Source organism: Polistes canadensis, unplaced genomic scaffold (genome assembly GCF_001313835.1).
Source record: "Polistes canadensis isolate GaletaPanama2010 unplaced genomic scaffold, ASM131383v1 scaffold_48, whole genome shotgun sequence".
In the NCBI taxonomy this organism is placed as follows: domain Eukaryota; kingdom Metazoa; phylum Arthropoda; class Insecta; order Hymenoptera; family Vespidae; genus Polistes; species Polistes canadensis.
In genome coordinates, this window is record NW_014569595.1 from 557,440 (window position 1) to 580,615 (window position 23,176).

The window sequence follows — 23,176 nt, forward strand, 5'->3', positions numbered from 1 at the left end:
TTATTATTATTATTATATTAAATTTATTTTTTATTATTTTTTTGTATGAAACGATTAAATGATATTAAATAAAAAAAATAATAGTCAAATGTGTATCAATTTGATGTAATATCGAATTGAGTAAAATAAACTAATTAAATCAGAACTTGCTCCAGTGATCTTGAAAAGATTTATAGATCGATCTTGATCGAGGATGCAATAGAAGAAACTCGACTTCAAAGTTTTTCCGGTGCACCTGCATTCAAGATTTATCCTTTCTCGTTCGACTAGTTAAGGAATAGACTGGATTAGAGTAAAGTAAAGTAAAGTAAAGTAAAGTAAAGTGAAGTGAAATAAAAGGAAGATAAAGGAAGGAAAATAAAAAAAGGAAAAAAAAAAAGAAAAATAAATGGAAACACAGTGTACCTTCGCGTTCCTTACCTGGCAATTAACGTGCTCGTGACCCACACTCTCAGACTACTATTACTATTTTGTATCGTGCTTTCTAGGAAATGCAGGAATTGAAGAAGATCGTGTCTAAACCTAGATCAGTTACATCGTGATCGAGAAAGATCAGGGGATCTCCTATCTTTAAAGGTACTTGATCGTTAAAACGAAACTATTCATTTCTGGTTAAAGTTGGATTTATTTTAAATTTTATTTAAACACTTTTATTCGACATTTTTTTTTCCTTTTTTTTTATACAAACAATACAAATACAATCATGTTATTTATTTCTTTATTTCGTATTAATTTAAATTACAATAGACAATATTTGTTTAATTTACTGTAACAATAATATGATGGAAGAGATATGATATAAATCCAAAATGGAATCAAATTTTTTACGATTCGTATAATTAAATCCAGATGATTTATATTTAATATATCTATTCGTTGTTTTTATACGAACGAAATCGAATATTTAAATTATCCGTAAGATATCTAAAAAGAAAAAAAAACTATATATATATAAATGTGTAAGAAAATTTAATGTTGTATAGAATAAACGTTGTTTCGTGCATCATCTAGTTCGTAATTAATGCAATTGGCCGGTGTAACGAAAGAAAAACGTCGTCAGGAAGGATCGTGACTGTAATTATCATTGTTATACAACGAATGACACGCTTCATAATATAGAAGTAGTATAAAAGAAGAAGAAGAAGAAATAAGGGGCCAATCTTAAAGTCGCCTCGTGCGAGTTCTACTGCGTTCGCACGGATAAGAATGAAAATTATTTTACCGCATAACTGAACGTTTAGTTGTATTTATCTGTGTATGTATGCATGCATGTATGTACGTATATATATGTGTGTATGTGTGTGTACACCATGGAAAGAAATCAAGAGCTCTCCATTCTTATTTTTTTGTTAACTTTTCTTCGTCAACTTTCTCTCATATTCTCATAGGATCCTCCCATCGATAACAAATCATTATGATTATTATAATCATTTTCGCACGATCGTTAAATACGATCGATATTATTTTCGTTTTTTATTTTTTACCTTCTTTCTCTTTTTTTTTTTTTTTTTTTTTTTTTTTATAGCTTAGAAAATTACACGTATATTAACACGTTCCAGTTTATACGTGATTATTATATTTATTTCTACACTACTAAACTATCATTATAATATTTTTCATGGTAATATTATATTAAACATATATGTGGATGGATGAATATTTTAAACTTAATTCAAATATTATAATGAAATAATAATAAATGAAATATCAATTATACATTATATTTTAATTTATTTTATTGGAATATCATTAATAATATCGCAATCTATATGATAGAAATTAAACAACATTTAAGCGAAATTAGATCTCATTTCTAATATCGAACGAGATAAGATAATATCAAAAATACAAGATGAAGTAAAAGATCATCCTATTCGAGTTGTCCCTCTCTCTCTCTCTCTCGTGGAAAGTTCACCTCTTGGTTTTAAGATTACATACAGGGAAACAGAATCATAGTGACTCTTCCCTCTCTCTTCTTCTTCTTCTTCCTCCCCCCCCCTCTTTCTCTTCTTTTCGTATTGATACACCCTTCCTTTTTAATGTGCATGAATACATCCACATATATGTAATAGCAAAGTATTCAAGAGGGAGATTGAATGATGATGATACACACACACCCGTACATTTATTACATACTTACATGCATACATACATTTATACACATGTGCGTACATACATTTATACACATATACATGCATACATATGCGTAGTGAAGCAGCTGACTCACGAGACCACGAGAAAGAGAGAGATGGAGAGAGAAAGGAGGTATAAACTATAGATAAAGATAGAAAAAGAAAGAAGGAATGAACGAACGAACGAACGAACGAAGGCTGCGTTTCGTTTCTAGTCTTCTCTCAAACGTCGTCCGAGAGAGCTACGAGAATTCCTATACTTTTCATACCATAGTTTTACTCTTTTTACTATTTTTTTTTTTTCTCTTTAATCCTCTTTGCTGCAGACCATCATCATCTTTCCAGGATCATTATTCATTTTTAATGTGAAATTTTATGGTGCGAAGGATTTAGCGAATTATTTCTTTTCTTTTTTCCTTTAAAATATATATTTTTCAATTATATTTATTTAATGAATTCTTTTCTTTTCCCTTTTTCGAAAAGAAGGGGGGAATAAATAAATAATAGAAAAAGTTGAATGTCTCTTTTGTGTATACGCGATACGTGTGTGCATGTATATTTACCTTTTAGGCCTGTTAAAAAACAAGTTCCAAGAATTAAAGGTGAAACGTTTAGATGGAATGGTGCCACTTTAGAGTAAAAGAGATAGAAATGTGAATAAAAAGAGACCTAGTGACGAGAAGAACATACATACATACGTACATATAGGCAGAGGTGTTATTACTTGCAAACCGAATTTCACAACAACAACAATCAATGTATCTATTTTAACATCGTGATAGTATTCTCACAATCAGTTTTATGCTTAATCTCGGATAACTAACTGCTAGAAGAATAGCGTGTATTATAAGTTAATGTGTGCGTGCGTGCGTGCGTGTATTAGTACTTGCATGCGAGTTTTACGAAGGACGAGAAACTCTTAATGGAAATGAAAATGAAAATGGAAATCATTCTAATTTCAAAGTGAAATTTAATTCTCATTTTATATTATAATAATTATATTAATAATTATTATTGTTATTGTTGTTCTTGTTATTGTGTCGTATTTCGTGCGTTATGTGTTACGATGGCGATGTTTAGTGTTGTTTAAAAAATATATCAAAAAGAAAAAAAAAGATAAAGTAGAAAAAAGAAGAAGTAGAAGTAGAAGAATAAGGAAGATTAAAAGATATGGCGAGTGAAGTAATGTTGGCGCCGACTAATACGACGACGCCTGGAACATCAAGAAGAGAGATGAACGACGTCAGAGATATGATTAGAAATGCGACGGTCACTACCATTTACGTAAGTTCTTAACATATTTCTTTTTCTATAGTGTGAAAAAAGAAAAGAAAATAATCCAACAGAAATGTAGAGAGAGAGGGAGAGTGTGTAATGCGGAAGAAAAACTACTAAATTATTCGACACACTGTAGTAATCATTTTTAATCTTAAATCTTATTCTATTTTTTTTATGTACTATAAAAAAAAAAAACAACTAAATCTATCCAATAAATCGCATAGATATAAAAATAATAAATGAAATAATTTAAAATTTATAATCTATATAGGAATTATTATATGCAATTATAATTATTGTAATAATTTTCATAGGAATTATAATCAATAAGGATTGCATGTAAAATATTAATAATCGATTATTATTTGAATTGTAAACGTAAATGGTGGTAACCGTTTAGTGTTAAATATGTTTTTCATTACTGTGAATTCCCCTGTGAGTTGTTGGGGGATGGAATAAGCTTACAATGTATATCCCTTGCTTGTCGTAAAAGGTGACTAATAGGGAGGTTGAATTTTGGCATTGAAATGTTAAATTCAAGGATGAATGGATGAAAGGATGAATGGTTGGATTTAAAGTGAATGCGACAACAAATGTTAGAATTTATTACTCCATAGATGTATACCAAGGATATTGGATATATTTCTAATTATAATAATTTTTTAAATTATTCGATTTTATTTTAAATAAAATTAATAATTATCTTAATGCACAAAATTTTTTACATTTAAATATTTAATTTAAATAAAATTACTGAAAATCATTATAAAATACATAACATTAGAATTAAAACTTCTCATGTCATTTTATCAGTTTCTAAGATATACTTATAGTATGAAAAAAAGTATTAATTAATATATAAGGAAGCTCCGTCATTAGGTTAATTAACACGTTGAAATACTCTTATCCGAATTTATTGGCGCGCGCATACATACACATATTTATATTAAATTTGATCTCATATTAGAAAGTATACTGTTCCTTCTTTATTTTTTTTTTTTTTTTTTTTTTTTAAATTATCACGGAAGAAATATCAACATTATTATTAATCGTTCCATAATTTTCCATAACGTTTAATTTATTTCCGATGCATGAAAAGAAAACAATAAAAATATTTTTTAATATTGTAAATTATTTATTTGAAAAAAAAAAACAAAAAAGAAAAAGAACTACTCGTATATTATTTCATTCAGAAAATCTTCGTAATAGATAATGAAATTATTAAGGATATTAGAAATGACGTTAGAAATAATATCGTATGCAGCTGGTTCGAAATAAGTTTTCACGATAAGGAATAATAACGTTTATGGTACATATATAGGGAAGAGTTAGAAGAGGATGATTTAAACTAAAACAGTTTTGTCGTCGTCGTCGTTGGATACTGGATGCTAGATCTAGTCACGAAGTAAAATAATGTCAAGGACACGATTTCGCTCTCGACTATCTAACGATCGCATTGGGATAAATCATCTCTCTAGAATTATTTTCTTATTAAAATCTCTCAACAATTGTATCATTTTAATTAAGATCTCGTTTAAATAATAACACGCAAGAAGCATATTTTTATTATTTTTTTTTTTTTTTTAAATAATTAATTGTATCTTTCGATCAAGCAACCGTATAACAAAGTGGGCTAAAAGTTTTCTACGTGATTTTATAAATTAATTTATTTTTTTTTCTTGAGACCTTTTCTTAAAACTAATTTTTATTATTTTTATAGATTTTTAAATTAGAAATTTGATTATTTAAATTAAATGCCTGTAAATGTTTCGAAAAAAGAATGCAGAGGTAGTTTACAAAAACAAAAAAAACTTTGGTATAATACTCTGCAATTTAAAATTATTGTTTTTTATTAATTTATTTATTCGTTGTGTTTTTATTTTTTTTGTTTAATTTTCTTTTTTTTAGTATTCATTAATGCATATATATATATATTTTTGTATTCTTTTTCTAAAAAGTTGTTAATTTCTTGCACAACTCAATTAATAGGATAATCACATACACCGTAGGAAAATATATATATACGCATGATCACACATTATAGCACACGCTTCTTACTCACGTAGACGATTCGTTTCCTTTCAGTTTGTATTCTGCACGCTTTGTCGAAATAGCGTAGGTTTGGTATGACGATCAGCTACCTACTACCTACTCACCTACTCAAAAGAGAAAAAAAAAGAAAAAAGGAACTATGCTATGTACTAGTACATTAGTTTCTCTACGAAAACCTAACTCGAATTCTAACCATTCATTAATCCATTCATTCATTCATTCTACTTTTGCAACTACTATACTTTATCGATTTTATTTTTAACATCTTTTATGAACTTGGTATCTTATTCAAAGTAGTATTTCAAAGTAGTATAAAATTTTTAAAGATCTTTCGTTATCTAATTTTATTCAAATTGTAAAACAAGTTTTTACGAACGTTTGGTTTATTTTACGTAATAATTGGATGAAATTTAGTTTGGAATGAAATTTCGTACTAATTATAATTTTCTAATTGTTCAACTATGTGTTCTATTACGAGATAGTGTTAGTATTTGACAGATGTTTCCTTCTCTTCCATCACGTTTCTCTTTTTTTCTTTTTCTTTCTCTCTACGAGAAACTTCAAATCTATGTTGCATAGTTTTAGTTACTTTATTTAATTTTACTCGACAGTTTAAAAAAAAAGAAAAAAAAGGAGAAGAAGAAAAATATTCATAAAACATCGAAAAGGAACTACTTTCACGCTTGAAGTTTGAATCGTAGGCGGTTCGAAATCGTGAAAACATCTGAACGTGTACTTATATGGTGTCACGTAGGATATTATTTTAAAAGATTTTTCAATTCGTACTCGACATTGTGTGTGTGTGCGCGTGTGCGTGTGCGTGTTTAAATACGTAAATAATTTCATTACTTTTCTTTTTTGCAAATGCAACAAAATTATTTGTTGAAACAATTAGGAAAATATTATTCGAAGAAATTCTTAAAAAAAAAAAAAAACGAAAGAAAACAAATATGTTTATAATCATCTCGACATTTCTAAAGATTAGAACAAAAAGGAGAACAAAAAATAATTACTATGAATTTTTTTCTTCTCTATCTCGTCAAAGGAAACACGGATATTTAATGAACACGAGTAGTAGCAGCAGGAGAAGTAGAGGGGGAGGGGTTGGGGGAGGTAAGAGCACCCTCGAGCATTTGCTTAATTATAATCACAGACGCATTTGAATTTCTCAATGAAACTCTACCATTTCTAGAGCTCCTGATATTATAATCAAAAGATAACATTTATTATAAATACACTCTTCGTTTATTAACCTATTTTATTAAAAAAAAAAAAGGAATAAAAATTATAATAAAATGTATTAAATCGTTCGAAAAGTATAATTTCGTTTAACCGAATAACGAAACAGTTTACTCCAAATTTCAAAATTATTTTTGAATCAAGAATCCAATCAACGAATATTTTTACGTTTCCTTTTAAAAACGTATTGAATTTTACCCATATGACAAAAAGAAAAACCAAAAAAACATATCGAAATTACTTTTCCAACAAAAATCTCTTTAATACATTTATAATAAGTGTATAATAAGATTTAAAAAAAAAAAAAAAAAAAAGGGTAGTAACTTAAATCGAATAATCGGATATGGTTTAATAAATGAAAATCAACTTTTAGTTATACCTGTACCGATCAAAGCCTTTAACTGCGTTTTGCGTGGGTGTTGTACGAGTGGGTGTTCTTACTATGTATTATCTTTATCTCGATGTGTTTAAAGCTTCCTTCGAAAGTATATATACACACATACATACTTTCATACTTATTCGCCAGATTTATTAGTACCATTATCCACAATAACGACTATCCTTTGATAGTATACGTGCCTTCGTGTTTCTTCTAACTTCATAAATAATTATTCCTCGACGTTGCAATATGCATCGCCGATCGGCCCCTCCCTTCCCCCCTCTCTCTTTCTTTCTCTCTTTAATTCCCCTCCCATCCCCTCTCCCTCATCTCTCCCCCCTTTTCTTCCTGCTGTTCCTCTTCCTTCCTCAACTGATATGACTTTTACTAACGATCGAAAGATTTGTAACCGAGGTGCATCGTGAATGCACACACGTGCATGCATGCCCAGTTACACTTGTTATTCGATGTTGTGCGACTATGTTCCCTCTCGTCTATTGTTTGATCATTCATACCCGTCGTGTTGTATTATATATTGGTATATTAGAATTGTTAAAGGAAAATCAAAAGGATAATATTATTATGTAACCTGTGGTTTCAATAATTCGTAGGAGTATTGACCATATAAAAAATTAGATAATGTTATTTATGAGATTGTAAAATTGATTTTAATCGAAATATTAGTTTTCTTTTCTTTTCTTTTTTTTTTTATTATTATTTTATTTAATTTGAAAGTAGTAATGTGTTTAGATAATTCATCGCGAGTTCCTACTTTTTATTTGTGTTTTATTTAGAAAAACGACGATAACGGGAATGATTAGATGAACAAATAATATTTGCAATTGTTTATTTAATAAAATTATTTTATCCACAAAAGGAAAAGAAAAAGAAAAAATAATGAATAAGTAATATGTACCCCATAGAATTTTTCAAACAACCCTTCTTTGCGTATAATAATCTTGATTTTCTGGTTACTCAGCTGCATTCGAGTTTTATAGATAATCTTATCGTGTCCCTAAGGCATAAGGGAACGAAGAAATAAAATCTCTGTTTACATAGTGCAATACTTGAACGTGATTATTATCTTTTAGATATGGTTATCAAAAGAAAGAAAAATATATATATACACACTTGGGTTACTTTATATTAATATTATCTTGGCCACGTTTATTTTATTGGAGAAATAATAAAAAAGAAATTATAATCATGTTCGAAAATGAGAAAGAGAGAGAGAGAGAGAGAGATATCTTGCAACTAACTGGTCGTCGCGTTATTATATAGACGAAATTATTTTACAAATTAATTTCTCTTTCGTCTCTCTTTCACTTCGCGTGTTACGACTCTAAACACATACATTCATATATATTATAATACTTACATATATTTCTTTCTCTACTTTTTTGTATATATGCATGCGTATATTCGTGTGCATGTGTATACATATGTGTGTGTGTGTATTAGGCTGTGAAAATATGAGAAGACGAGAATACAAAATAAGAAGAGATATCCTGGGAATGGGTTTTCTTAATTAATGCCAACGTTAATTAACGTCTATGAAATCGTATCGATCGAAAGATGCATTTTTTCTGATCGACAACAATAGTAATATCTCATCTTATTTTTCTATTTTTTTTTCTCTTTTTTTTTTTTTGTTAATGTTACTCATGATTAACGTGCATGATATTAATTAAAAGATAGATATCCACCTTAAACAATTCGTTAGATATAAAATGTCGAAAATAAAAATGGTGTAAAATGTAAAACGTATGACGAATTTATTCAATGATCAAGGATGCGTATTATATCATTATCATTATATTCTTCTTTTTTCTTTTTTTTCTTTATATCTTTCCACTTTTCTTCTCTCATTCGTTCATTAATTATATTCTTTCTTTTACACGCACACACATACCCATATATGTACATCTTATTGAATGCAACGATGCAATCAAATCCACATTTCCAAAAGAACGTTCAATAGATTTCACCGATCTTCTTGAAGAACTGCATTCCAGGGTGCACAGGAGATTACAAGGAATGGATTAGGAGGGGAAGGGGGAAAGGAGGTCAGTACGAAATCAGGAAACGTAACGATGCGCTTTTGCAGTCTCGTAGGTCCGGCCAATAGCTTTGAAGTATATAAATATAGCGCTAAAACGGCTCTCTGCAGCTTTTACCACGAACAGAATATGTGAATAGAGTATGCGAACAGTGCACTTATCTCTATCTATATGTTCATCATATGTTGTATGTATATATATATATGTATGTATGTGTGTGTGTGTGTGTGTGTCTGTATAATCCAGGACCCCAAGCTCTCTCTTTCTTTCTTTTTCTATTCTTCCATTATCGATCATGTTCTTCCGTCTCTTTTCTTTTCCTTTCTTTTCTTTTCTTTTCTTTTCTTTTCTTTTCTTTTGCTTTTTTTTAACGTTCATACATAATCGTTTATCGAATTGTCGAGTCGAACATTTTTTTATCTATCAATTACGTTGTTAACATAAGTGAGCAACAGATACACGTAATGAACGATTCGGAAATTGGATGATTAGATGATTGTAATGATTTTAAATGAAATGCCATTATGTTTTTGATCTTTTTTTTTCGGATTATCTAAAATTATTGATATTTTAGTTTTATGTGTATCGTTGTTACATTTATTTGAAGTGAAACTGAGTTTAAATGAAATATCGAAAAGTAATCTGAGATTATCCATGGCTATTAACAATTATGTTTTATAATACATGATAACATTTACGGAAGTTACGTACTACGTAAGAAATCTCATTTTAGATGTGTGATAGGAAGTAATATAGTATAGGTAAATAAGTATATGTAGGCTTGCAATGCGTTTAAATGGCCGACGCGGGAATCCGCATAAATATGTGTATAATGTGTGCATATATTTACACGTACGTATGTATGTATGTGTATTTGTGGAATATGCGTGCGTAATAACGTGCATAGGCGTCGAAACAGATGTCAAGGAAGAAATTCTATACGTAATTTACGTTACTTGGTTGCTATGGTCAATTTTTCAGTTCAACGAACTTCGAAAATGTTTTTCTATCGATTTTTATGATTGATATTTTATAGACGAGAATTGGTGTCGGAATTGGTTAGAAAAAAAAGGAAAAAAAGACAAAATTGAAATTTTTGATTTAGAAATTTTATAAAATATTTTATCACGCTGATCTATTTATCTATCAATCTATTCATCTATCCATTTATGATTAGATCGTAATAGGTTAGAAAAAAATAATAAAAATGTGTAAATTTTGTTAAATATTCTATTACTGATCTATTGTATTTATCTATCAATTTATCTATTCATCTGTTATATCATTCGATCTGAATAGATTAAAAAAACAAAATAGGAATTTTAAAATTTCTAAAAATTTTGTTAAATATTCTATCATTGATCTATTTATCTAGGTATCAATCAATTAATCAATCTATCCATCCATCTATCTATTTATCTATCTATCTATACATCTGTGCTACGTTACTCGGTCGTTAACCCACCGTTGTAATTAACGAAGTGGACATGGTCAGACGGTCTTGACTTTAAACGATCATTGCGTTCAACGAAGAAGAGGAAGGAAAGAATGAAGAAAAAGGAACAGAAGGAATCATCAGATAAGAATCGCTTGGAATTTCCGCTTACTCGGTTTTTACATTACCAACTTTGTTTGCCTTTTTTATTTTATTTTATTACATTTCATTTGATTTTTATTTATTCAAATTTTGTTTCTTTTTCGATTACTCGATCTCCCAACTTCCTGCTGAATATTTTGTCTTCAGTGCTGGATCAAATCAAGTTGGGTGCTACACTCCCAAGCAATCAAAATTTCGGGCCTTTCGAATTGAAACCTGGAAAAAAAAATGAACATTACATAATAAAATCATCATTAAGTTATTAACAAAAAGAGAGAAATAATGAAAAATTTCATACCATAACACGTTAATTAAATTTACTAAAAAAAAAAGTAAATAACGTAATTTTCCTAGAATCTTTTAATGAAAAAAGATTTGAAGATCACGGGGGCCTTTTTGGGACCATTTAGTATCCGAGTGTTTTATGCCATCGATTAATCCGCTACTGGATTTCCAATTCATTTTATTTTACTCGTGTATCTTCTTCATTAATCATCGATGTTTACTTTCGATCGAGAATTCTTTTTTTCTTTTCTTCTCTAGTATGTTTTATTAACATAGCATAAGATGGTTGAATTAACGATGAGATAGGTGAACGATGAAAGTATTAGAAAGTCTAAAGGCCAGATGCCATGCGTTAGTTTTCGAGCATTAAATCGGACGTGTAAAATGCGCGGGTGCAACGCGAAATGCAATGCGAAATGCAACGCAAATGTTGCAAAAGCTATGCGTTTCCGCGTGCGTCTCTTATTTGTTGTGCTATTTTCGCGTGTAACCGCTTGCACGTGTTCTATCTATGTATTCCTGTGTGTTTATATACTTATATTTTTGTATGTGTTCCTGCGTGCGTGTGTGTGTGTGTATGTATGTGTATGGTCTTCCCTTTTACCCCTTTCTCTTTCTCTTTTTTCCTTTTCCTCTCATTTTCTTTCTCCACTCTGTTTGCATTCCTGGAAAGTTACTTTCAAAGATTTACTACGTGTTACAAAGCTGCCAAAATTTCCCTATAAATTTTACTCAAACTTTCGAAGAAAGTTATACTACTGAAATATTTCACAAAGAAATTTAATTATACGTGTCACTCACATCACGTATACACGTATGAAAAGGAACAAATTATTCGTTAGTTAAAACGCGCGCGCGTGTTCACAAAATGTGTTCAATCTCCAATGAGAGAGGTCTCCCTCTCCCTTCCCTTTTGCACTTAATAGAACTTTCGATAGAAATTTGCCAAGAAATGAATGTTCTTTTAGGATGATGAAATTTTTCATTCGAACGGACGATCTCGAAAGGATGAGGAGGATAATATTTAACTCGTCCGGTACTTGTACTTCCTGGATCGTGTGCGAAACGATATATCTTATTATTATCGCATTATATATGCAAATTATAGGAGTTGGGTTAGTCTCGTGTTGTAAAGCGCACGCGTTCTCTTCTTTACCTTCTCGAATATACGATGGTGATGATGATGATGATGATGATGATGATAATGATGACGATACTGATGATGATACCGATGATGATGATTATTATTCTTCTTATTATTACTATTATTATGATGATGATTTCGATAAAAGTTAGCAATGCACTTGTTATTGTAGGTGGGGGAGGATTGTACGAGTTTTGCTTGCTAGCTAGCCTAAGCTAGCAACCATAAACTCGTCGATAATATCCGTTAAGCGGTTACTTCTTTTTATTCATTCTTCATTCTTCTTGTACTTCTACTTCTTCTTCTTCTACTACTACTACTACTACTACTACTACTACTACTACTACTACTACTACTACTACTACTACTACAACAACTACTACTACACTACTACTACTACTACTACTACTATTGCCACTACTACTATTACTACTTCTACTTCTACTTCTACTTCTACTTCTTATTCGGCTTCCTCTAAGGATTACTACATATATATACACACATAAGTTTTACTGGAAGATAGTCGCACACGCATTTTGTGTGAACGAGGCTTAAAAAAGAATTTGCACCTATCGATGGTGTATGCGAAGCCAGAGCAATCGTGATCCCTTTCATCGTCTTATCTTCTACCGGATTATTGTGTGAACTTTAGATTTTTTTTTGTTTCAAGATCGATCCATTTTCTTTGAATTATATCTATTCAAATTATTTATTATATCGTATAAATTAAATAGGATAAATATATATTGAATAATAAGAGAATTAACGTTGAATAGATATTTTGAAGGGATGATAATTTAATGAAACAACGATCGATCAATTTATAAATCGTGTTTTTATTAGGAATTTTTCAAAATGATGGACAATGACGGCAACAACAACACGTGTATATGGTGTGCCTTAGACACGAAGGAAGGGGAAAATAAATTGATGAGTGAATATTTTAACGCTCAAATGAACGCGAATATTATTTTCACGTACAGTTGATTTACTCTATAAGATGGGTGATTTTCTCGTTTGAAAATGAAACAACAAATATAAAATAATATATATGGAATATAGAAAATTCTAACGCGAAAAATCCGAACGAAATTTTATTCAATACGAACGAAACCTAATTATGGAACAATAAATAAAAATTACGCAGTAGAGAGAGGGGAATACGTAATAAATACTTATGATCTTATATAAAAAGAATAAGGGTTCGTTAAATTATTGTTTGGCAATTGTGTAAGCCGCTTAAAACAAGAAGTAGACGTTAAATAGTTAACGTGGTCGTCGGTGCGTGGACCACGATCCACATACGAAACAGTGCGAACGTTCTTTCTTCGTGGCTAACAGAAGCAGCAGCCTGCAGTAGCAACAACTGCAGTAGCAACTGCAATTGCAACAGTAACAAACTCCATTAGTGGTGGTGGTGGTGGTGGTGATCGTGAAGAAGGAGGTGTAGTTTTAGAACAAACTAAAATTGAATTTCTATTTTCTATTATTAGTTAAGAAAATAAAAAAAAATTGTCGGGGTTATGTTAATACATTAAAATATAATCGCGATGTGTTTTATTATAATAATAATAATAATAATAATCGTAATCATCACAACTCTGTTCTTCATTGTTAGAATCACGAAGTTTAAATGGACGACGATGAGTCAATTTTCGCGATGACCTGATCGATGATGATCTAATCACGGATTCCCAATTGTGTTTTTGAGATTGTACAGTTTTAACCAAAAAGAGTTTAGAATTTTTTATTTCTTATTTGTGAATTACTTTGTTGTTCTATACTTCGGCCGAATGATTTGGATACTACGATTGGTATTGGTAAGATTTTTTTTTTTAACACTCTAACTTTTTATTTTTGTATATATATAATAAAGTTTAGAAAATGATTTATTTTTATTTTAAAAAAGTTTACAGTTTCATTCGTTAGCATGAATTTCGATATTATATATATGTGTGTGTATTCTTTTTCTATTCCCTCGTTCCATGATGGGGAAACCATAAGAAATCGTCCAACGTTGAGTATGCGTGTAATCGTCTTCGTCTATTGGTCGAGACTTCGACTTTCGACTTTTCACATTTACCTTCTCGTATTTAATGTTTTAGTTTACCTATTCTACCTGCGACAACGGAAGCTTTGCAAAACCATCGAACGACTATTTATATTTGTATATATATGTGCGTATATGTGTGTATGTTTATACGTGTTTGCATTCGAATCGAGTAAAAAGTATTTCTATTTTTTCTTGCTTTTTTTATTTTTATTTGAGGACGTTGAAAAGAAAAATATTAAATACATTTTTGATCAGGACACACTGATAGGAAATAGACAATTGTTTAAACTTTTAATTAGTTCTAACGTTAACACAGTTATTTTGTTGACTTTTATTTTATTTTTTTAATTATTTTTTCTTTTTGTAAGAAAACAGTTGTAAATGCATGAAAATTTTTATTTCACACATATATATATATAATAAATAGAACATTTGTACTTTTATCGCGTAAATGAGGGAGGAGGAGGAGGAGGAGAAAGGGGGGCAGTTTTAGTTGGACAATAACAGTTATTCCGCTTTGAAAAAGTTTAAGTACTTTCAAACAAGTTTACCGTTCGGTGTTACATAGGTTAAGAGTACGTTAAGAGTACAATCAAATAATTGCATGAAAAAAATCACGACTTGTTTACTCGTTTATATTTAACCTATTATCAATTCATTAAATAATTATTAAGCGAGTGAAAAATAATTTTATTCCAAAGTTTTTTTTGTATATATCACATTAAAATATACGTCGAGAAATAAATCTATGTTGTAAAAATGTTTTAATTAATCAAATATAAAATAAAAAAATAGAAGAAAAAAAATTGAATTACTCTTGTAAACAGAATTTAAAGTGGTAAAAGTTTACAAAGTTAATTTAGAAACAAAGAAATAATTTACCAAGGTATATATATATATAAATTTATGATATAAAGTTTACAAAATGATTTTTTATTTGTAAAAGTTTAAAGTTTCTTTCGTTATTACGAATTTTGATATTATATTATTTATCTTTATTTTTCACGTACTATTCCATATATCTCTTAAGAAACTAATGGGGTAGGGATGGGGGTAGGGGGAGGTGAATAGAAAGAATGTGAGAAATATGAAAGAGACCTCGAAGAAATGAAATTTTTCGAGGATATTTATTATCCTCCTTTCTTGTTGTGCCATCCAGGCTAAGTAAAGTCTCTCCTTTCTTTCTCTTTTTATTTTCTTCTCACACTTTTTAACTTTAACTTGTCGTTATTCGATCGCCTTCGGGCTTGAAAGCTTCAAGTAACGAGGACTATCCAATAACGGTGGTTCTTTAAAACTAAAGAAATTAAATATTTTTCAATCTTTCATCAGCAACACGGGATGGGGGGGGGGAAGGGAGGCTAGTGTTATATTTATTTCTAACTTAAAGTTAGAAATAATAAAATAAACTATTGAACAATATTCTAGAAATCCTAAAGAGTAATATTTAATTTTGTCAGATTGTTTTTTAAATAATAATAACATTTAAAAAAATATATTTACAGTATAATTAGTAAAATCCACTTAACCTATGGTTACTAAAACGGATGGGTGACCCGTTCGAAAAAATAAAAACCCAAGTCCTTGAGTCAATCAATCCAATTGGCCCAATTTCGTTCACGAATCTTACAATTAACATTTAGCTTAAACGTAAGATGAAAAAATATGAACGGTTAACAAAACAAAGAAACATTGTATAATGATATTTCTTCGATATTATTTAAATTAATAATGTATTTTTTAAATTACTATTGTAGAATTTGATTATAGAATCGTGGATAATTTGTAGATAGATTTGCATTTGCATTTGGTATTGCGTGAATGTTTGTTGCGCATGTGTGTAGTATGTGTATATACGTATAATATACGTTTATTAGAGAAACTAACTAGTACGATCCTTGATACGACGATGGTCAGGGCTATTTGCCATACTATGTAGGTGGAAATTATCTGAAATTCGATCTAACCTCGCTCTTTTGTCTGATCGTTTCATATATTATATATATGTGTATATATATATTGTATGGGTGTACATTTTTTTTTATCCATTTACTTATTCGATCTAATGATAAATGTGAGTGAGATGGAACATTAGAAATGTGAAATGCATTTCTTGAATATATACATAATCGATTAAACATTTTTTCATTTTGTATAATATTCAAATACAGTTAGAGTAAGTGTGATGGGTATTATACTGCGGTTGAAAACCTACGATATATTTTAAATAATTAATGAAAATTAATTAAATGTTAATTTCTATTTATTTTTGTTTTAAATCGATATTTAATATTATTTTAATCCTTACCATTGATGTGTCGAATATGGTTCGACATCTCATTTCTTAAATCGACTATAAATGTCGAACTAGATTCGACAGTTATATATAAAGCAATTTTGAAAATAATTTAAAATAATTAAAAAGTATATTTGTGTATAAAATAAATAATATCTATCGTATTCGTGTAATACTTCAATAAACTTTATAAATGTTCAATTATTGAGTGTCAAATACTGCGAATTGTGTGTAAAAATTACAAATTGATGATCATTACCAACAATTTTAGGATTGAATTGTTATTCGAATGTTATTCGAACAACAAGTAATTATATTTCATTAAATTCTTCAATTGAAACTTTAACCACAACTAATACTCACACACTTATCTTACAGTGTTTTTATCTATTATTATCGATTGGATAGAAAAATTAAATGAACAATTAAAAAAAAAAAAAAAAAAAAAAAAAAAAAAAGAAAACAATAGAAATTAAAATAATACTTGTTTGATTATTTATCAAATTCGTTTATTCATTTAGAATATTCTGGTTGAGAATATTGTATGATTTATTATCTGTTATCGATTATTATGTTAAGAAAGGAATAGAAAAAGAAAGGAAATAAAAAAAAAAGGAAAAATCCGTTTGGTCGACAAAAGGAAAGGAAAGGAAGTAGTCGTTCAGTTTTGTTTGACTTGGCATAGAAAACTCTATGAAAAGCCCTACAAGAAGAACCACCAGTGATACAGAAAGAGAAAGAAAGAAAAAAAGGAAGATAAAGAGAGAGAGAGAGAGAAAGAGAGAACTGAACGAGTTGAAAACTCACTCTCTCTCTCTCTCTTTCTCTCTCTCTCTCTACTGCTACTTCTGTTTTATTATTTCTCTTGTTGTTCACACTCCTCGTAAATCGGTGAACCTTCGAGGAGACGTACCAGACATGCCTCCTTCCTTTTTTTGCTTTGATCTTCGGCCTTCCTTGCGAACCAAGTGCATACATGCGTTTTATTTTTCTTCCTATCGTGCCATACTATTTTCTTTCCCTTTCTCTCTCTTTTACTCTTTCATTCTATGTGCATATGTTAGAAAGAAAGATGTACCTACAAAAGAAGAAGGGGGATGAGAATTCATGCGTTGAAACCATTTATCCTGAAAACGTTAACGTGTTTCAAGAAAAGGAACAAAAAAATGGAGAGAGAGAGAGAGAGAGAGAGAAAACAGAAAAATCTTGTTTGAATTTTCTAAGATATTATATTATAATGTAATATTCAATTAATATTATGAAATTATTTTTTTATTCTAGTTATTTGTGTAATATTAGGATGAACCAAAAGTTCGCGCGTTTATTCTGTTGCTTTGTATAGTGCAATTTTGTGAAGTCAATAAAAATTACTTTCTATATGCAAGTGAAATATTAATTTAAAAACGCACGAACTTTCGGTTGCACCCTAATATATTTTTCTCTCTCTTTCTTTTTCATAGAATTTTAATACAATCATTCCGAAAAGTTATGCGATGATAGGTAATGGAACTAATGAAAATCGCATATGTCGAGGATGGGTGGGTGGTAGTGTACAAGTTTGCATTTCGTAATAACTATCGATCCATTTATATATTTCATCATACACATACATTCTCATACAATCAAGTAACGTTAGAACCTTTAATATTCTTGTTCAAACTATCGTTCGACTGATGACACACAGAGATACAGAATTATTTTCTTTTCATACACATTCGCATTCTTATATGTATATATTTGTATTAAATATTAAATATTTTGCACTCCTATGTCGAGTGTGACTCAAGTATCTTTGATCAAGTAAAAAAAAAACTATAATAGGGGATGAATAAAACTATAATGAGGGACATGAATATATTTCCTACATTGTCGGTTTTTTTGGCGTTGTCAACAATGCCGGAGGTCCCACTTTGCCTATAACATATATATATATATATATATGTATGTATCTTTTAAGAAAGTAAAAATGGTGTCTTTCGTACCAACCAACTCTTTTCCTTCCGAGTACCCCCTCTTCCCCGCCCTTCCATAAGCGCACGCGTCGACAGAAGATAAAAGAGGCGAGAATGGTGGTCTGTGTCTGTGTGTGTTCTCTCGAGGATGCACCAAAAAAGGAAACGGGAAAGATACCACCCGTGCTTGGGAAGTCGTCTCTCGTAATGGCTCTTACGAAGAGTCCATCGATACGTTGACTTGTGTTTGCTTGCATTTGCTGCATTTACTGTTGCTGCTATTGCTGGTGGTGGTATTACTCTTGCTCTTGCTATTTTTCTATTGGTGTTAATGTTGATGTTAATGCTAGGTCCCACCTTATTTTCTATCCAACTCGTACGATGCAACCTACCAACCTACTCATGAGAGAGAGAAAGAGAAGTTTCCTTGGAAGTCGAGTCACTTAACGTTTACCTAGAAAATATACGCACACACGTACATATATTATATATATGTATATATATGATACGTATACGTTTTTCGTGTCAACGTGACATTTGTAGATGTTTGTGAGATATCTATTTAAAATATATTTTAATATCTTTCTTTTTTTACATTTTTGTTCATCTCGATGAGAGAATTTATTTCATCGTTCGTTTCATTATTTGTTGCATAATAAATAAATAAAGAACTTATTTTTTTTTTAGTTTCCATTGAAAAAAAAAAAGAATTAAAAAAAAGAACTAAATTACTTTTCCAGGAACTATATATTTAATATTTAGTTAGAATATAAAAAATAGTAAGAAGTTTTATTATTATTAAATTGTTCTTTTTATACATGGTATCTTATATAGATCTGTTTATATATAGAGAAAATTACTTTGTACTTTTATTCGAAGGAAAAGGATGAGTTAGGAAAGGTTTAAAGAACATCGAAAAAGAGATGAAACTTTTTTACTTCTCTCTTTTTCCTGTTTTGATGCATTTCTATGCACTTTAGTGTTTCCTTTATGCGTTCTATATATACCGGGTGTCCCGGTGTAATATTGATTGTCACTGGCACTGTTTTTTAATTTTTTTTCTTTCTATCTTTCTGACACAAAGGTGGACTTTTCTGAAGCATGCCACATTATGTGGGCAGTGTCCATGGCCGGAATCCATATTAAGAATTTATACCGTTACTCCGTTGATTATTACGATAGTTAGTTTGCATTGTGTCTACCTTACCAGACGTTAGAACTGTTCATTAATTAAATCTAAAGGGATACGAGAAGGTTCAGAGAAAATATATCTCTCTGTGTATTTTCTTTCTTTCTTTTTTTTTTATTACATGAAAAAAATTACACTTAACATTTTAATATCTTCTACTCGCACGTTTACTTTCATGGATCGTTAAATCATTTTATTGATATACATTAACAAATTTTTTTTCTTACACCTTTTTGTTTCTCTTTTCCTCTCCTTTTTTCTTTTTTCTTTTTTTTTATGCTCTTCTCCTATCACTTTTTCTTTTCTTCTAAAATATCTTTATCCACCTAATTTTCGGTTTCCTTATATCGTAGACAAAATTTCTTTCTTTTTTCTCTACGCTTAACACAGTTATCGCGAATATCGTATATTAATTTACTTGTGATAAAATTTCAAATGCATTTAAAGATTAAAATTTTGTAATTAACATTTATAAAATAAGATCATTCGCGTGCGATGATCAAAGATTAACATAACTCCTTGCGGAAAGTTTGATCGAACGAACGTGTACCCATTTTATGTACTAGTAATGCAATATGTATTTCATGTCTTACATACACATTTCTACTTAAACACACAGACACACGCACACGCACGTTTACTGTATACATAGTGTGTGTGACTCTCTTTAAGCTATGACCTGGCATCTTTTTATAGACAAGAAGCCACGCGTATATAAAAGCACCGCTGCCTGGACGTGCGCACGTGCGTTGCATTCCCCGTGCGGACGCTTAAACGCGCCTCCGGTTTTCTTTCTAACATCGTAAAGGGACAATTTCATTTTTTCAATCGTATATACAACAACTGTGGTTGTTGTTCTTCCATTTTTTAAACTCCTTCCCCTTTTTCTTTTTTAATTTAAAAATTTTCAACAACGCCTTCTCGCCCCTTTCCCCATCCTCCATCATCATCATCATCATCGTCATCGGTGTGTTGTACAAAATTATATAAGAAAAAAAATAAACATTGGTTTGGAGTTTATATTTTATTATATTAGATAATTAAAGCACGAAATGTTGTCCAATTTGTAAATGAAAATAATTGGAATAATTATTAATGTGATTTAATTTAAATGTAATAAAAACTAGTTTTAAAAAATATGTATGATACAAATAATATATATATGAGAACTTAAAATTGAATAAAAGTGATTGTAATAGTATTCTTAAAACATTCTATAAAAAAAGAAAAAAAAAAAAGAAATTATAATAAAAAATATTAATACATGTGCAAATTTTTTATTCATAGTAGGATATTTATTTAAAAATAAAATAAAGTCAAATAGGAATTTCAATTTTATAAATTTTTATTTTCCGCAATACTCATTTTAAAAACCACTGGTATATACAATATATATATGACTGATGCATGTACTGACACGCAATTTTAGGATAATCCATAATATCCAAACGAGAGTGAGATGTGAGATTACTTTAAAAGGATATAAATGAAATTCTCTTAACGCGTTTTTTTAACATTTCTCTGGAATGCATATCTCAATTTTATCGATCGTTCTAATTTTTAACGAATTTTATCTACCATTTTTAGATGGATAATTGTATTTTTTTCTCTGTTTTCCTTTCTTTTTAATTTAAAATTTGTTTTTAAAAGAGTGCTGCGTTGATTTTTGCTTAAATTATCCAAGAACTTTTTATATTTTGTCTGGAACATTTTTTAACAAGTAGAATTGTATACATATGTGTATATATTTGTGTGCGTGTGTATTTCTCGATATTTCACGTAAAACGTCATTCCAGATTTCTTTCCGTTCTTATCCCAACGAGTCGATAAAGAGGCCATTGAAATATTTCTCAAACTCGAATCAGTATTCGAGGAAAGACGAGGAAAATAGTAACATCTTCTTTCAGTTGCAATCTTCTATTCTTTAAAGAACAGTAAATCGTGTTTTATTGTACTTATCTTCGAGTTTTCTAGAAAATCAAAATGATTTTGTTCGAACAATAGAAATGGTCAATACAATTTTTATAAATATCAAACAAAGTAAAATATAAATAAAATCAATAAATTTCCTTTTCGTTTAAATAGAAAATTAAATTGTCCAACTAGTCTATGCAATTATTTTGTTACCGTTAATTTATTTATTTATTAAAAAAAAAAAAATAAGAAAACCAACCCGGTATAATCTAACGATCAATAATTATCACGTATATAAATGAAATTTAAAACATATATACATATATAACTGCGTGTTAATAAAATGTATTAAAAGATTTATCCAAACTTATGATACATAATATAAGAAACAAGTTTCTCGTGAATTGAATTAAAACCAGTCGTTTCTGTCAGGTATATAAAGGAGTGGGGGTGGGGAGTATTTCATACGATAGAATGAAAAAGTTTCTTTTTTATTTTTCATTTCTAATGAAAGTTAAATTAAAGATGAAGTATATATTAAAAAAATATTTATTTACCTTGTTATATTTTTTATTTTAATGAATCTTACGTTGCTTTAATAATTTATTATTGTATATTGCACATTGAAACTGGTGGTTTTTTTTTTGGTCACCAGACGTCGTGACTAAAGTAATCAATTCCCAAATAAATACATTTATTAATTTAAGGATTTGTTTGTTGTATTTTTCAGGCTAAACAACGTGCCTCCGTGAAATGGCTCCTATCGAAGGCATACAACAATCGAGTACCAGACAACCTTCGCGAGCCATATTATCGTGATCACGAGGTAAACGATTTTTTCATTTTATTCTATTTTTTTATTATTATTATTATTATTAACCTGAACAATGCACCAGTGCAACGTTTCCCAATCTTTCAATCTAGGAGAAAAATAATAATAATTTATATCTTGGGAAAACAATTATGAAATAATTGCAATTCGCGAGTCTAACATTTTTCAATTTTTTCATAGATATCCAAATTGGGGGAATAGTTAAACTAAATTCAACTAGATCGTTGAACTTTGACTAATTAATTTATTTGTTTATTTTGATATTGATTTGTTAAGAATAATCATATTGATTGAAAAAATATAATCTTTCATAGGATCGATCTCGTTTTTGTTAAAATATATTTTCTTTGGAAAATAAATTGTCATAAACACGTTGCAGAAAAACGTGAGTCTTCCGTTTCTGATGATAGTTGATCCAATTAAAATCTCAATTGTATTATTCTTCTAGAACGTCGTACACATTCGTTGTCTCTTCTGCTTCTTCTTCTTCTTCTTTTGTGTTTAACAATGAAACGTGTAACGTCATTCTTTCTCTCTCTATTATTTTGATTACTTTTATTATTTTCAATTTTATCTAAATGTATCGGTTATAAGAAATCTATTTTCTAAGTTTCGTTCAACGACCTGCACACGAATACACACACACATATATATATATTATGAGACTTTTATTATAAAAGTAATATCTAATTATATAAATCATTTGCAAAATATTATATTTTTCAAAAGATTTAAAATTATTTTTATAATCAACGATTTATAATATACGTATTA

At 29.4% G+C, this 23,176-nt stretch overlaps 1 protein-coding gene across 19 annotated transcripts in view; it reads left to right on the top strand.

Moving 5' to 3' along the window:
* The window catches only part of LOC106785314 (patronin), a 47,668-nt gene that overhangs the window by 5,637 nt on the left and 18,855 nt on the right, over positions 1-23,176 (top strand). For 17 of the 19 annotated variants that reach the window (XM_014745649.1, XM_014745658.1, XM_014745660.1 and 14 more), the window contains exon 3: positions 22,301-22,396. In XM_014745649.1, coding sequence (XP_014601135.1) covers positions 22,301-22,396 — 96 coding nt within the window. Of the gene's footprint in view, positions 1-2,619; positions 3,417-22,300; positions 22,397-23,176 lie in introns of those variants that run through there. The other 2 variants (XM_014745657.1, XM_014745659.1) reach the window with 1 other exon arrangement.